The sequence below is a fragment of the Emys orbicularis genome, chromosome 2, assembly GCF_028017835.1.
Source record: "Emys orbicularis isolate rEmyOrb1 chromosome 2, rEmyOrb1.hap1, whole genome shotgun sequence".
NCBI classification, from domain to species: Eukaryota; Metazoa; Chordata; order Testudines; family Emydidae; genus Emys; species Emys orbicularis.
Window position 1 is genome coordinate 143,879,041 of NC_088684.1, and position 15,648 is coordinate 143,894,688.

Below are 15,648 nucleotides of genomic sequence, written 5' to 3' on the forward strand. Positions count from 1 at the left end.
CCCGCACCCAAACTCCTTCCCGGAGACCGCAGGGCAGGGGTGTTTGTTTTTTTGCAATTAGAAAGGTGGCAGCTCTACAAATTCCCCTCCCATTCTTAATGGCATAGACCACGGCCGCTCCCATCAGCCATCTTCCCCCCTCCTGTTCACAGTCCCATACATCTCCACCGCACTATAGCGATTGCTTACATGGAAAATTAATATCACAGATGTATTTAATACTTTTTAAACATCTTTTAATATTAAGTAATAGGAATAATTGTTAATACTGAGCTCTAATATAGCACTTTTCATCAGTAGCTCAAAGTGCTATATGGGGAAACTGAGGCACTGGGAGGGACAATGACTTGCCCAAGACACCCAGTAGGCCAGAGCTGAGATTAGGACCCAAGTCTTGTCAGACTCAGTCCAGTGCTCGATCCACTAGGCCCTACAGGTAGCAATGCAAAGGCAGCACCAGGTGATCAGCCAGCTCTCCGCAGCTCCCAGTAAGCTCACCACAGGCCAGTTTGAGAATGACAGTTTAGACCACCAGTTTCACCTGGCTGACTAAAGGGAAGGACCAAACTCCACATTTAGCCACCTAAGCAAGGGACCCTGTGTCAGAGGTGTTGCACCCTCAGAACACCTAATGAATTAAATAGGAGTTGTGGGTGCTTATCTCTGAAAGTCAGCCTCCTGCTACGTGACCTAAATGTGGATTTGGATTTACCTGGAGCTGAGTAACATCTTCACGGCAGAATCTCTGCCTCTGTTAAAGGACAATGTTGCAACATGTTGGGAAGGGGCTCTGTTGCTGGATAGCTGTCTCTCTCTCTCTGGTGATGTCCTTGTGCTGGAGGCAACGGGAAATTCAGTTCCCAGACTGCAACACTGGAGTTTTTGTGCTCTGAGGCTCCCTGAATCTCACCTGAGAAATGCATTCAGCTCGGTTTCCATGGGAGTGCAGCCCCCTGGGCTGCAAACTGCCTAGAGGGCCAGAAACAAAAGAATGCTGTTCTTTAACCAAACCCAAAGGCTTGAAATGCAGGGAATTTATTCTTCAGGTTTCACCACCAGCCTGCTCTCTGTTCTATGCTGCCAGCCCACCTGTCAATTGACGATGCCCCAGGAGGGGCTCAGGATGGATTGTGGGTAGATGCTTATATCATGGACTCCCTGTTGGAATTGATCAGCAGCTGGCTCACAGTTGACTACCGGATGCAGTGCCCTGCCCAGCCACCAGCGCCATTCTGGCACCTCTTTTGCAGGCAGGCTCTCTGCCTCCTCCTTTTGCGGCTCCCTGAATACTGGACATGTGGCACATGAGGGTTGCGTTCTGTGCCTTGCTGCTTTTCCACTCTCAGCTTACTGGGAGGGATGGGACTTCTGTGCAGGCAGAAGCAATGGGGCAATGCCATCATATCATAGCTCCCAGCAAGGATGCTGCCCAGGACCTGTTTCCTACTTCAGATGTTCCTGCTTTAGCCACATCTAACACCCTCCCACCTCCGTCCCCATGGTTCTGAATTTCTTACTGCAGGAAAGGTCTGTGTCAGAACTCACTCGGGGCTGCAGGGACTGACAGCCAAAACCCCAATCCTGTTGGGGCAGAGACCAAGTAGGGAATTTCTGGAAAATCCTGGCAACTTGAAGATAAGGAGTTTCAATGCAAAGCTGCTTTGCCAGTGCAAAGTTGACCTGCCAAGGACTTTTAGAAATTGGGCTAGTCCAGCTTCCTTCTGCTCACTTGGTGGCTGCTGATGGTCCTTCCTCACCACCTCCTCCCAGGTGCCTGGGAGCACTTTCCTCCACTTAGAATTTCACCTAACGCCTTCCAAGGGATGGCTCCAAATCTTCCCCACTATTCCCCAGACACCCATTCTTTCTGCTTCCTCAGCCTAACCCTGGCCATACCTGACCTTCTCATCCTTCCTCCTGACCTCCTTCCCTTCCCTTCCCTATCACTGCTGCCACTCCACTTGAGTGACTCCCCATCTCTCTGTCAGGACATCTGGGCTTTTGCCAAATCCTGCACATCTCCCTTTACAGCATCTTTAAATGGCTGCCCCTAGCCCCAGCCTGGAATCTCCTGCCTGGATCCCTGCAGCTGCCTCTTCTTCAGCCTCCTGGCTACTGCCCTCTCCACTCTATTCAAAATGCTGTGGCCAAAAATCTTCCTTCACCATCACTCTGACTCGGTTGCACATCCACTTCCTCACAAATCGTTGTCCTGGCTTCCTTCCTGTTTCTACATCACATTCAGCCTCCTTGTTTTCCCCGTCAAGTCTCTCCATGACTCCGTGACACACCAGCCCTTGCTTCAACATACGTCCCCCGTGCTCACGCCTCAGTCTTGGCCCGAGTCTTTCAGCTCATTGCTCCCTGGGGATTCCTTATCCCACTTGCAACTCTGCCCCTTTCCCCACCCAGCTCTGCTCTTAAGTGCACCAAGTAGCTATGTTACTGTAAGGTAAGGTGGTCGCTTTAGATGGTGACACAAGAAATCAGAACTGGCACCACCACCCAAAGCCTGATTGAAGGACATGGAGGAATCACTCCTTTGCTGCCACATAAAAGAGGAGGAGGCTGCTTTTCAGAGTTTGTAGACACATCAGAATCTATTTTAGGGTTTCATCCTGCCACCCAGCATCATGGGATCTGGGCACCTTTCACATAAAATCAATAGCAAGAGTGAAGTCCCTAGTGGATTTCATAGTCTTTGGCACTTCTCCCTTTCACGGTCAAAATTCTGCTTGGGGAAGGGCTTTTAATTGGAGGCATTTTCCTAGATTTAACTTTACTTTTATTTTTGTGTAGCTGGTTGAGGTTTAGGGGCAGAAGTAGGGGGGGGTCAGTGGTGTGTCCGCCTTAAGACGGAAAGATTTTTCTGAACAGGAAGGTTCTGCAGCATCTTCTAAGATGCTCAGACTCTGGCTTCATCTGATCTACTTTCAGAGTTAGTTCTGTAGCCGGATCCCTCCACCCAGCATACTTTGTCTCCTGCGCGATCAGGACGGATTGGGTCCAAGAATGAGTTATTTCCTCACAAAGACAAATGAGTTGCTACAGCAACACAGTGCTGATTTCCCAACCCAACTAATTCAGCAACTACTACACCATTTAAATTATTATATTAAATTATTCAAATTACTCCCGAGCAGGAAGATTAGTGCAGCTACTCCCTCCCTACTGTCTGAGTGCTGCCTGTGCAGTCCCCATCTGCAACCTTAGAACCAGGTCGGCAGCAGCATCCTGTCTCTACCGAGGGTTCCTCAGGCGGCTTATGTCCAATTAGCAATCATCCCCTTTGTGGCCTCCCTCTATGTGTGTCCATGTAAACATCCCGTGTCCCCTCTTTGTTTAAACCAAGCAGCAGCTTCTGTAACCAAGAAAAAAAAATCAGGAGCTGGTTCATTGAGATGGTTCTTATTTGATCCAAAGCCAAGGTGCTGTGTTCCGTCGGCCAGTCACTTACCTAACACCAGATCTCAAATAGGGGAAGGCTTAGGCCACTGCCTCTTTCTAACATGCTTGGTGGAAATTAGAGCTGTCAGGGGAAATGGCCTGCATAGGCCACTCAGAGCTCTGGTTTGGAGTCTGGGGTAGCATCACAGTATTGGCTAGAGCTGATGAAAAAGTCTGTCTCCTTCCCCCCCCCGCCCCCGGTGGAAAATTTAGAATTTTTGGCCAACATTTGATTTATTTTTTTCAGTTGTAAATACTATTGCAGTGCCCCATGGGAGGTGTAGTTCAGGTATGTCATCAGCCCACTGCCCTCTACATTCTGGGCTCCCTGGTTGGACTACGTTGCCCGTGATGCACTACACTCTCCCCTCTTAGAGAGGAGCATCTGTGCACCATGGGAGAGGGGCGGGTCCCAGACCATGCTGAATCCTGGGAGATGTAGTCCAGGCCTCAGAGGAGAATGGCAACAGGAGACACCCAAGCTACAACTCCCATGAGGAACCACAGCAACATTTCCCAATATTTCAGGGTTTGTTCCCCCCATGAAAAATTGAAGTTTTCCATGGGAAATCTTCCACTTTTTGCAAAAAATATCATTTAGTCAAAACCCAATTTTTCCTCAAAAGTCAGCTGTGGCAGAAAACTTTCAACCAACTCTATTGCTGGCTTTAGACTATAGGCTGCACAGCTAAGTAGACATTCAGCTTTAACAAATTCATGTCTGAACAGAGCAGTCCAACAATGAAAGTTTGCTTCACGTTCTACTGAAGAGGAGGGAAGGAAAGTGAGCTGCCCTGGGCTGGAGTGGATTTGGCCCAAAGGCTAGTTTGCCAGTTGCTTCTCTTGTCGCAGGGTATAATCCAAATCTAACCTAGTTCAGGAGGGCTGCAAAAATACCCTAACAGATGTTCCTTTTCCGTATGGGAAAATGCAAAGTGAAACAAAGAAATATTCTCCTGCTGAAGTCCAACATCTGTTTGAAGCTGTCTGGCTTGGGTTCAGACTTTAATTATTCTGACAGGTCTCTTCATGCCTTTAATTTCCCATGAAATCTAATTCAAGAAGCTATTTGTCTGCAGACTGCTCCTCGTGTTGTGAAGAGTAAGGGTGCACATGACCCAGACATGCCTTGCTGAAAATCAGCTGCTTGGGACAGCTTTAAAAAACAAAACAAAAAAGCTATGTTTTCCCTTTTCCAAAATTATGCCCGTGTTCTTTACAAAGTGCATTTTTAGCAACACTGTAATCCTCACTTCTGGATCTCACAACTGTACAATCCACTTGCAGGATGTCCTCAATTAAGGCATTATGGTCCTGCCAGAGCTCAGGGGCAGTGGCCCTGTGATGGAATTTGTCCCTTCTCAGCAGTTAAAGTTGTTCTTTGAAAGCAAGGGAGAATCTTGAAATGAATTGTCGTCCGTTTTGGGATGGAAACACGTATCAATTTCAAGGCCAGATTCAGGCAATGTGGGGGCTCCCAGGTGACCAATGACATGCCCCAGCCCCAATGTGAAGCAGTGCCAGCAGATGGGGGCCCCCCCCCCACCCTCCCTGAGAGATCGGAGGGGCACATTGCTTAGCCCAGCAGCTGGCTTATATCTGCGTTAGGGGGCTGGGTCCACTGCATGCTCTCTGCCTGCCACGCAGGTTCCTCTGCTGGGGTGAGTTATAGAGTTAACTCCCTGAGGCGATGTGCTAAACTGGAGTGACTCATGCTTTGGCTTCAGACAGAGCACAAAGCAGAACACGCACTGGACCTTTAGTGGATTATGCCCTTGTTACCCGTCTTGGTAGGGATATGTACAAATCAAGGAATTGCCACCCCCACCAGGCATTTGGTGAAGCCCTTTGGAGCTGTAATATCCGTGCAGAATGATCCCTTTATTATTTATATTGCTGTAGCACCTCGGAACCCCGGTCATGACCCAGGAGCCCATTATGCTAGGCACTGTACGAGCACAGAGCAGAGATGATCCTTAGCCCCAAGAGTGCTCTTTGTCCATGGAGAATCTCCTATTTTTGGTGGCTTGGTCCGGTAGGGATGTGTTAATAGGAGTCTTCAAGGTCAAGAGCCACAGTCTTGGCTTAGAGAGGCCAGTAGTGTCATAGGGAGCGTACTTGTCTCAAACAAGATCCAAGGAAATTGGACTCTCTCCTCTCTTTCTTAAGAATGAGAAAAAAAAAAAAGACCTGGACCCCTCTGCCTGCAGAGGGACTTCTACAGCACCCAAGCGGTGAAGAGAAGTTACGTCTCCCTCTGCAGCTTCTTGGGAGAGGGAATCCCTGAAAAAGAAAGGGGATTTCCCAAAGGGGATGGGGAAAGGCACGGTTCATCCTCTCAAAATAAATAAATAAGGCAAACCAACCCAGAACCCTGAGGGTAAGGAAGCACATGTGACAGGTACGATGAGTGAGGAACGGAGCTGAGTGAAAGTCAAGATTTCCACCCTACAGGAAAATAAATATTTCCACATTTGTTTTCATCCTGAATGAGGATGAAAAAAATCAAAATACCAATTTTTTTTTTTAATGGAACAAATTCTGGAAAATTGCAAAATATTTGGTTGAGACAGTTTGACATTACACTGCACTCGTCAATGGGGTTGCAGTACCTCATGGGAATGGTAGTTTGGATGCGTCAGACTACATTGTTCATTATGGACTAGGCTCCCTGGCTGGACAACATCTCCCATGGTGCACCACACAGCGGTCACAGGGGAAACTGCAGTGCATCATGGGAGATGTACTCTGGCCAAGGACCCCAGCCCAGAGAGAACAGAGGCACGAGACACCCAAACTACAAATCCCATGAAGCACCATTGCACGTTTAATATCAAATCGACACAACATGGAGAATCAAAATATTTTGGCAATGTAGAAATTTTCCCATAGAAAGTTTTGGACTTTGAGGAGACTGCATTTTCCACTAAAAAAAAAATCATTGACAGAAAATTCTCAGCCCGCTCTAATGTTAGGTTAATGTCCAGAAGTGAATGAGAACCTGCTATTCACTAGCTAGTTTAACATGCGCTGGGAGACAATGGCTCCTCTCTGCACCTATCACACACTTACCATAATGGGTTGGTTTTTTTGGTTTTGTCTTCATTTTGGAAAGAATGGTGGGGTTTTATGGTTAAATCTAGAGCCTGATTTATTCCAGTTTGTGCGGTGAGATGTCCCTTGTAAAACAGACAGGCTGCAACCACGATTGAGCTAATATTGCTCTTGGGGCCTTGACTTTTGCATTGCCTGGCTTTCTGTGATTTTAATTATGCAAATACATTATGTATTAAATTAACAATCGGATTTTAGTGTGTGCCTGACATTGCATGCTGGGCAGGTTAAACACCTAGGCAGGCAGATGGACGCTGGATTCTGTTCTGTAATTAATTTAAATGCTGTTTTGTGTTTTGTTTTTCCTTGGGGCAGTAACATTTTCTTCTCCCCTCCGCAAGTCTTGAAAAAGAGCAGCACCCGGAATGACAGGGCTGCTAAATGGCTCAGTCCTGCTGCCCCAGGAATGGAAACTGGCCACCTTGCTGAGCAGGGGTGAGTCAGGCTATTTTCTACATTTGCCCAACTGCTGCAGAGAGGGGAAACCATGCAGTGACGTTCCCAGCTCACTGCTCAAGCCACAGCCAGACCAGAGCGCTCCACTCCCAGAGCTGTTGGCACTACCAGGGAGAGAAATCTAGGGAAGGGTACCAGCAGCCTTCCTAGAAGTGTGCCCCTAACTCCCAGGTGTTTGGAGCATTACTGCCTGCAGATGCCTCCTTCCTAATCAGTGTCGTGTGAGGGGTTCACAGCTGGATTCTTCCTTCCTCCGTCTCTGCCAGGCCCTAGAGCAATGCAAGCTTAGCAGGGCTCTTGTGTGGAGAAACCCATTCTAACAGGGTTTAAAGCAGCTGGAGATTGGGATGTAACTCGAGTCCCTAAAATGTCCCCTCTCTGCCAGATAAGAGACACCTATAGGCTGGAGTGGCAAAGAGCTCCTGGGATGGAGAGACTGAATCTCTCAGAATGTATTTAGTGCACCTTGAGATTCAGATAACCCCCTCGCCCGCCTTTCCAAGCCAGGTGCTGCTCTGTGTTCCGGGCCCGAGGCGGTGAGAGGGGCAATGCCCCAAGGGGGAGAAATGCTGGCTGAGGGGATTTGTTTCCCCAGGGAAGGCTCCACATTGAACACGCTCACACAGCAAGTTGCAGCTGCAGTTTTATTTCCTTTTGTAAAAACAGGATTAGAGGGGGAAATTTCCCCAGAGACTTAACCCCCTCCGCTCCCCACCCCCGCCCAAGTAATCATGGGAGGAAATGGGGCAGATTGTGCTGGCATTGTCCTGGCAAGTCACACTCCCTCCAGGCTGGGGGCAGGAGTCTTGGCCCTCTCCAGGGTGGGGGATATACGCTCCCTTTGAGGGGGGAAGGGTGGCTGGCACTTTTCTGCGGCAGGGGTCCGGCGTTTCTATTTTGTTTCTGGGACTGAGACTCGCCGGGAATGGCTGTTAATGGGACAGCCCTGCTGGCTAGCTGGCGTACGCTGCCCGGGTGGGCACCGCTCAGAGTTAGCGACAACCACCCTGCAAATGCCGCAGAGAGAGGCTCCATCTTTACAAGTCCACATGGCCGAGGCAGAGGCAGGAACAAACCACTCGGCCTTGGCTCACGCGTGGTTTTTGTTTGTTTTTAATAAAAACGGTCTTTAGATCGACTACTGGAAACAGCTCCGAGCATAAAGCACCTTCCTCCAGAGTCCACTTACAAAAGAGTTCAGAAAGGGTCAAATATTGACCAATAATGGTTTGGCTGCTTTTGAATCTCGATTGTGGCTTCAGCAATGTACAGCAGGGGTGGCTGGGGAGGGCGGCTCCTCCTTAGTCAGCTGGCTTGGTGACCAGGGAGAGCGGCTGGGCCTGCAGCACGGCCAGGGCAGCCTGCGGGGAAGGAAGGGCAGCTGGAAAGGAAGGCGGCGAGGTCAAGAGAGCCGTGTGGGTCATTGTGGCAAACGGGATGGGTCTGGAGAGAAGAGGCGACGGGCTGCTAAGGCTGGAGGAGGAGGCGGCAGCCTTACTCGACAGAAAAGCAGCTGAATGGAGAGACAGCTGGGCCCTGGCTTCCGGTTTGGTGGTGAGTGAGAGGGGCTGAGCTTGTTCAGAGTGGGTGGCAGCTGGGGCAGCGGGCGATGCCAAGGCTGTTGATGGGGTGGCAGGCGAATCCAACATGCTGCCATGGGAGGAAGCAGGACTATCGCAGGGTTTCTCAATGGGCAGGTACTGCACACATGGCTTTTTACTCTTGGAGGCCAGAGAGCCTGTAAGGGACAGAAAAGACACCGGTAAGCCACACTTCAAAGACCCTGTCAGCCGGTCCCCAGGGCCTGTGATTAGGTTTTGTGGGTTTGCCCAGGCTTGGAAAATAGCAGGTGCAAATCCCATCTGCGGTTGGAACCAGATTCATTAACAGACTGTTGTTGCTCATGGGCAATGCTAATTCAAGAGCCTGCACCTGTGAATGCACAACACGGGTACATCTTCACTGCAGGGTTAACTGGGGTGATTGGCACCTGGATGTGAGCACCCGGTTAGCTTGGGCAGGGCTTTGCACCTGGGCTAAGTGAAGTGTCCCCTCACTGGTGCAGCACTCCCCTGCGGGCACTGCAGGGACACAGCCCTGGTTCTTTGCACTGCGGTCAGCTGAACAGCTCTGATTCTTTCCTAGTGAATTGCAGAACGTGTCTGTTCTTCTGGGCACACGGGGAACTGGGGGAGGGCAGTGGAGGGCTGTCAGCACTAGTGATTTAGCCTGTGTCCTCACTACAAAGTAGGTGGGCTACCAGCCCGAGTGAAAGTCTCACTTAGGCTTAACCCCAAGCCCCAGATGAGCCAGCTAGCCCAGGTTGGAAGCACCACCACACTTGCGTAAGAGGGTTGTGTGTGGGGATGGGAACAGGGTTGGGGGCAACCCCCCCTAAGAGCCTGAGTTAACTCGGCCAGGAGGCCAGACCTTAAGGTACTTACAACTTGCAGGTTGTCGGGCGCTGAACGTTCTGCTCCCCAGTCGCACTGATACAGCCACTCTGAGCATGCCGAGGTGGGGCAAAGAGCAACGTACTACTGCTGACATTTAACAACAGCACAGTGCAGGAGACTAACTGTGGCTTTAGTACTTCATACTGTGCACCTCAGTGTGCTTTCACCTAGGGCACTAGGGTGCCATTTTTCCGAAGCATCTAAATGACTTAGGCTCCTGGATCCCATTGAATTTCAGGGCCATTGAGGCTCCTCAGGCAGTCAGGTGCTTTTGAAAATCATGCTCACGTTCCTGGGCTACACTTTTCTAACTGGATGAGGCAGCTAAAACGGACAGAGATGGTCGGTGAATTATCTGCTGGCCCTATGGCCTTTCCTCCCCTCCATATCAGACCAAAGGAGGGGAGCAGGCTGTACTTACTCTCCGTGTCCTGGATCTGCTGCTGGGGCTGTTTCTCTCGCTTTCTCTTCTTCTTTTTCCCCTGGAAAAGACCATCCCATTTGCAGCTTTTGTCGTTGACTCTCAGTAAACCCCCCAACCTCTCTCCACCCTGATCCACAAGAACTCGCAGGGCTCAGGATAAGGACAGGGCACCAAGTGGAACAGCCCCCAGGGTCTGAGCACTGACCAAGCAGTGCGAGAAGCAGCAGGAAGAGGTGACACTAAATCAGCCATCCAGAGAACTGACAATTCACACCGTTATACCCCCCACTCATGTCTCATTATACCCCCCACACCTGGTGTGTTCTTTAGACTAAGCTCCCTGGGGCAGGACCTGTCATGTGTTACATGTCTAGTGCAGTGGGGCTCACCCGGGCTGGCACTACTGCAACAGCAGTGTTAATAGACATTGGGGAACAAGACTCTTCTCTGGAGAAGGGGGCATGAGGCACTTCTGCATTAACCTGGGGCTTATCACAGCCTTTTCACTGGGGCCCCTTGAACTCTGAGCCAGGGTCAACCCCAGAAGAGCAGCTTGATGAGGCTGCTAAATCAGACAGGGACAGTTCAGGAGACCTTGCCTTCGATATGTGCTATTTATTCTGTGTGTACTACTCTGCCCACAGTACAACACCTGCCCGGCCCAGATCCGCAGCGTGCACTGCCACGAGTCCCCTTCTGGGTCCTGCTGACCTCAGTCACATGGCTGGGGCAGGCAGAGGGAGGGCCACCAAAGCAGGTTCATGGGCAGGACGCAATGGACGGCCCCTGGGGGCCAGTTTTGCCCACTCCAAGGGAACAAGAATGGGGGCTGCTCTTCTATTGCTAAGTCTGGCATCAGCATTCACAGGCCCCTGGTTAGAGGCAGGTCACAGGCTCCCAACCGTGGACATTAGCAGACCCATTAGGTGCCATCTAGCACATCCGCCCGGGGCCAGTGCAAGTGCGTCACTTGCAGCACGTTTCTTGGCCTATTGCTGCACAGTCCTTAACGTCGCACCTCCCCACCCCAGAAGGGTCTCCCCGATCCGGCGCCTGGGGCCAGCTCTCAGACAATCGAACCTGCCACTTCCTGGCTCTGGAGAAGCAGAGACAGGAGAGCTGATGCCTCACACGCAGTTGCACGTGCAAGGTCGTCTGATTTCATTTCAACCACTGTGCAAGAGACAGCAGCACCTCCCCAAAAACCCCACCAGGAGCGTGTCATCGCTGTGCAGCCCTTCTAATGGCAGGGCCCTGCTCTGGGCAGTTTATTCCACCCCTTCATTAAGGCATTTCCCATTTTCTCCTTAGTAGTCCCCTCTTCAGTCCTAGATGGTTATTGCCCATTTTCTCCCCGACCCCACCTGGAAAGAAACGCCTTGGTTTCCAGAAGCCTACTTCTCCCACGACCCAGCCCTACGTTGGGTGTGCTGCCTTTGTATGAACTTCGACATCTGTTAGCAGGGCGTTGCGAACCAAGGGCAGCTGCCTCCAGATGGGGTTAAGCAACATCCAGGCGTGGCTCCCCCAAGACATCCAACGACCACCCTGAGTCTGGCTAGGGGAGCGGCAGTGGCTACTTCCCTAGGTCTCTCACCGCACTGGCCCCAAGTTTCCCATCTCTTTATTTGTAGACCCTTGAGGCCACATCCTGATTAGATTCATACATAGACTGACAAGGCCAGGAGGGACCATTATGACCATCTAGTCTGACCTCCTGCACAGTGCAGTCCTCAGACTGTCACCCAGCGACACCTGCAGTGGAGGGGATAAGTCAGTGTGCTGATCTCCCTTCCCTCCAGCAGCTACATGAGGTGGCAACTTACATAGTTATCCCGCGCAGACCAAGTGGGATAGAGCTGTGAATGAAGCTGTCGCTCCTTCCGGGCTAGCTCGTAGTACTTGGCTTGTTCCTCACGTGACAGCGAATGCCACTAGATAGGAGAAAAGGAGAGCCAGAGCTGAGACTCGCGGGAGGTTACCCGCCACCCTCCGACAAAGGGCTGAAACTCACCAGTCTGGGTCCCTTGCCCAAAGCCCAGGTCCCAAAGGTGAGGAAGTGGTCGTTCTCCTTACCAGCTCCTCTGAATTTTGGCAGCAAGACAGTGAAGCTGCTGGGTCATTGTGCTGCACCTCTCAGGAGCAGCAGCCCAGGACTGGGGCTCAGTGTGTACCTCAGAGGTGCTCTAATTGATGGCAGCCGCCCACCGCCCAGAATAGCTGGAGCACAAGGTGCACTGGCCACGTCCTAGCAGGGCTGCCACCAGGCTGACAGTGCAGTCTACAGTCAGCTTTGTGGGATTCACAGGCAATAGGTGCCCAGGCTCCCTGTTTCTATGCTGCTCCCAACCAGGAGCCCCAATCCCTCCAGCTGGTGAGCTGAGAAAACATGCTACACTCTGGATCACTCTAGGCAGGACATGGTGCCAGATTTTCCACAGTGTTTAGGTGACAGGGGACATCTGCTCCCCGTTTCCCAGGCTGGCCTGGCTGCAGTTAGCAGCTGAGTGGCTACAGCAGGGCTCTGCATGGGAGACACTTAGACACTACAGGGGGGAATGCCAGTAAGAGAACCTGGCTAGGTAGAAAATTGCAGAGAGCTAACAGTGACCCCCTATGGTGGGCCCCACTTACCCCCTTCACATGTTGCTTTTCCTTCTACACTCCCAGCCCCTCAGACTCAGAGGGGATGTGCAAGCGCATATATTAACACCTTGGGGGAAGCGGACGGGAGTCTGAGTCGAAGGGGGTTGTCTAATGAGCCCAAGGCCCTGTCTACATTCAAGAGATCTGCAGCAGTGTAGTCCTGATGCAACCCCTAGTGCAGACACGCTGCACAGGTCCAAAGCAGGTCCTCCTCCCACACCACCCATCCAGGCAGAGGGAGCCAGCCTACTTGACCCAGCGCCACGCACCTACACTAGGGGTTTGCACTGGCAAAACGACTTGGATGTGTTTGCCCCCAGCACCAATTTCTGCAGTGTAGACAGGGTCTGGACTCACCTCTGAATTGGGCCCATGGAGTCTAGGGAATGGGGAAGAAAGGACAGAGGAGAAGGCGTCTTTACCCTTCGTCCCAGGATCTGGTTGATGGCCGCGCTCTCCTTCAGCGTACACTCCGCCACCACCTTGGCCCGCATCTCCTTCATGTACAACATGAACGCGTTGAGCGGCTTCTTTATGTGGGGCTTTTTCTCCTCCTCTTTCTTCACACTGCCGGGGGATTTCCTGGAACCATCACATGGGCCAGTAAACACCTGCAGCGCCCACTGTTGCCACACTGCAGAAGAGCTTCCCCTTGCTGCACCGCGTGCAGTTGTGTCTCTTTGTAATGACCGCCAGACACCTAGAGCTCTGGGGGACACATCTTATTACTGGAGAAGGTGAATGCAGACCCCTCCCCCACACCAACGCCTGTCCAGACGATGTCACCCTCTGGTTTTATTCTTGCAGGTGGATTTGACAGCACGTCTTTCACACCACAGGTAAGATGGAGAGGAGAGAGCGGGGCTGCTTATCGGGAGTGGACACACAAGGCGGGATGGCTAGGATCGCAAGGCTGGCAGAGCGCAGTAAGGGGAGAAGATGTAAAACATCCCACTGGGCTGTAAAATGGGGAGTGGGAAGGAAAGGCGGATCTGAGAAGGAAGGAAAATGGTGGCAAGGGCAGCGATGGAAAGTCAAAGAGGCAGAAATCCAACAGACAAGGAGTAAGAGGCAAGCAGCTACAGCGTGATCAATGTACCTGTCAGTAATCCACTGGGGAGGGTGGGGTCTAAGGTGGTAACCAGCCACTTAAATAGTAGTAACCAGGGGAACAACAAAGCTGCAAATCAGTTGCTTAGTCGGTCATGGGTTAACTAATGGGACATCGCAAAGGAGAGGGCCAGAGAGTTGGCATAAACTCAGCCCATAACCAGGGGTGAGCACAGCCAGGCAGTTCCTGAAGAACTCTTCCTTGGCACTTGCAATGAATTCACGTGGAACATCTGCTTCCAGGAAAGTCTAGTGAACAAGCCTTTCTTGTTCCCGTCACCACAGAGCTTGCCTTGCCCAGCTATTGTGTTAAAACAGACGTATAGATTGCAAGGGAAGAAGGACCCTCTGTGACCATCTAGTCTGACCTCCCGCATTACACGGGCCATAGGACTGCCCTGAACTAATTCCTCTTTGAATTAGAGCAGATCTTGTAGAAAAACCTCTACGTTCGTTAACTGGTGAGTCCCAGCATAACCCCTAAGTCCTTCTCGCAGTCGTCATTTTCCAGGATGCAATCCCCCAGCCCATACGTGTAACCTGCATTCTTTGTTCCTAGAAGTGTGACCGTGCTATTTTGAAACACATGTTGCTTGTCTGCACCCAGTTCACCAAGAGATCTAGGCCACTCAGGACAGCCAGGCTGGGCTGTACAGATCCCTGTCCCATTTGTCACCTGTCCCATCCAGCTGGTGCTGTGCTGCTCAGTTACTTACAAATTCCCTCCGGGGCTCATGCTGGCCTGCGTGGGCTCCTGTTTGACAATGGGTGAGACGATGGTGGGGTGTGGGATTCCCGAAGGGTGGAGGCCATGCGCAGCAGGCGGGACCATGTGGGGGGAAAACCGACTGGACATCAGACTGCAGCATGGGAAATAGAAAAGCAGGATGCAGACGTTACAAATAAAGGCAACAGCCCCAGCCACACAGTGCAAATCTCTCCCTGTACCCAGCTCCTCACACCCCACCCACAGGTACATGCCCTCCCCCTTGGCCACACCTTCCCCATGGCAGGGGGCAGATAACCCAGTGTCGACAGATGCTGGACTCCTGGCTGAGAAATGAGTCCACATAAGACACAGTTAATGCTGGTAGTGTGAGAAGGGCTGGTGAGGATTAAATCAGCCTCCCACAATTTAGGGGCCTGGGTCCCTGCCGGATTCTGAGAGCTTCTAGCTACCCCTGGTAGGATGAAGGTGGTTTTTGGATGTAGAACCTTGCCACGCTTACCCAGCCCAAGCCTGGATTATTGAAATGCACTCTCCATGGGAATCTGCCATCGCTTCAGTGCAGAGCACAGGCTCTCCCGCTGACAACACACACACTCCCTGAGAGCTACCAGGTGGGATTTTCATTTTTAAACCCCTAAATGGTTTAGGATCTGCTTACTGAAGATTTGCTCAGCACAAATGTTCTTCCAGGAAGACCCCAATAACCACAACCCCTGCTTCTACAGGGAAGGGGGTTTGTCTGCTTGGCACTGGGGGTCTTGTTAATCTTTTGCACTCTCTAGTTCTAATCCCGACTGAACCCTACCCCTGCCAACATCCCTTCCACTCCAATGTGGACTCACCTGGACATTGAGGCATTCATAGCTAGGGCAGGGTATGGGTGCCTGAATCCCCCGGGGGGAATGGAGTACACTGGCTGTCCTTGCCTAAAATGGAAGAGCAAGGGGGGCGGGGAGGGGGGGGAGAGAAGTCCTTACTAGAAGCACAAAAGGAAGAAAAAACATCACACACAGGGAAGCCACAAGAACCAGTTCCCCTCTGATTATGTTCTGAAGATGCCCGTCACAGCTCTGTACTTCAGGCTGACTTTTGTACTTAAAGCAGGAGTCCCCTTCTTTGTTAGGTATGCCAAATACAGCATGTCCTGCACAAAATTAAAGCACTTACTCTTTGAACACAGAATATGTTTTCTGAGAATTTACAAGTAAATCCATAACTTTTTTGAGTTCAAATCAACTTTAAAATGGGTCAAGAACTGAAGCTCC

The 15,648-nt window shown here is 51.2% G+C and overlaps 1 protein-coding gene across 1 annotated transcript in view; it reads right to left on the reverse strand.

Annotated features, from left to right (window-relative positions):
- Positions 1-8,318: 8,318 nt before the first annotated feature.
- The window catches only part of TCF7L1 (transcription factor 7 like 1), a 96,229-nt gene continuing 88,899 nt past the window's right edge, over positions 8,319-15,648 (reverse strand). The window contains exons 7-12 of the mRNA XM_065400051.1: positions 15,226-15,309; positions 14,370-14,513; positions 12,966-13,125; positions 11,724-11,831; positions 9,895-9,955; positions 8,319-8,755 (exon numbers count right to left, since the gene is read on the reverse strand). Coding sequence (XP_065256123.1) covers positions 8,319-8,755; positions 9,895-9,955; positions 11,724-11,831; positions 12,966-13,125; positions 14,370-14,513; positions 15,226-15,309 — 994 coding nt within the window. The remainder of the gene's footprint in view (positions 8,756-9,894; positions 9,956-11,723; positions 11,832-12,965; positions 13,126-14,369; positions 14,514-15,225; positions 15,310-15,648) is intronic.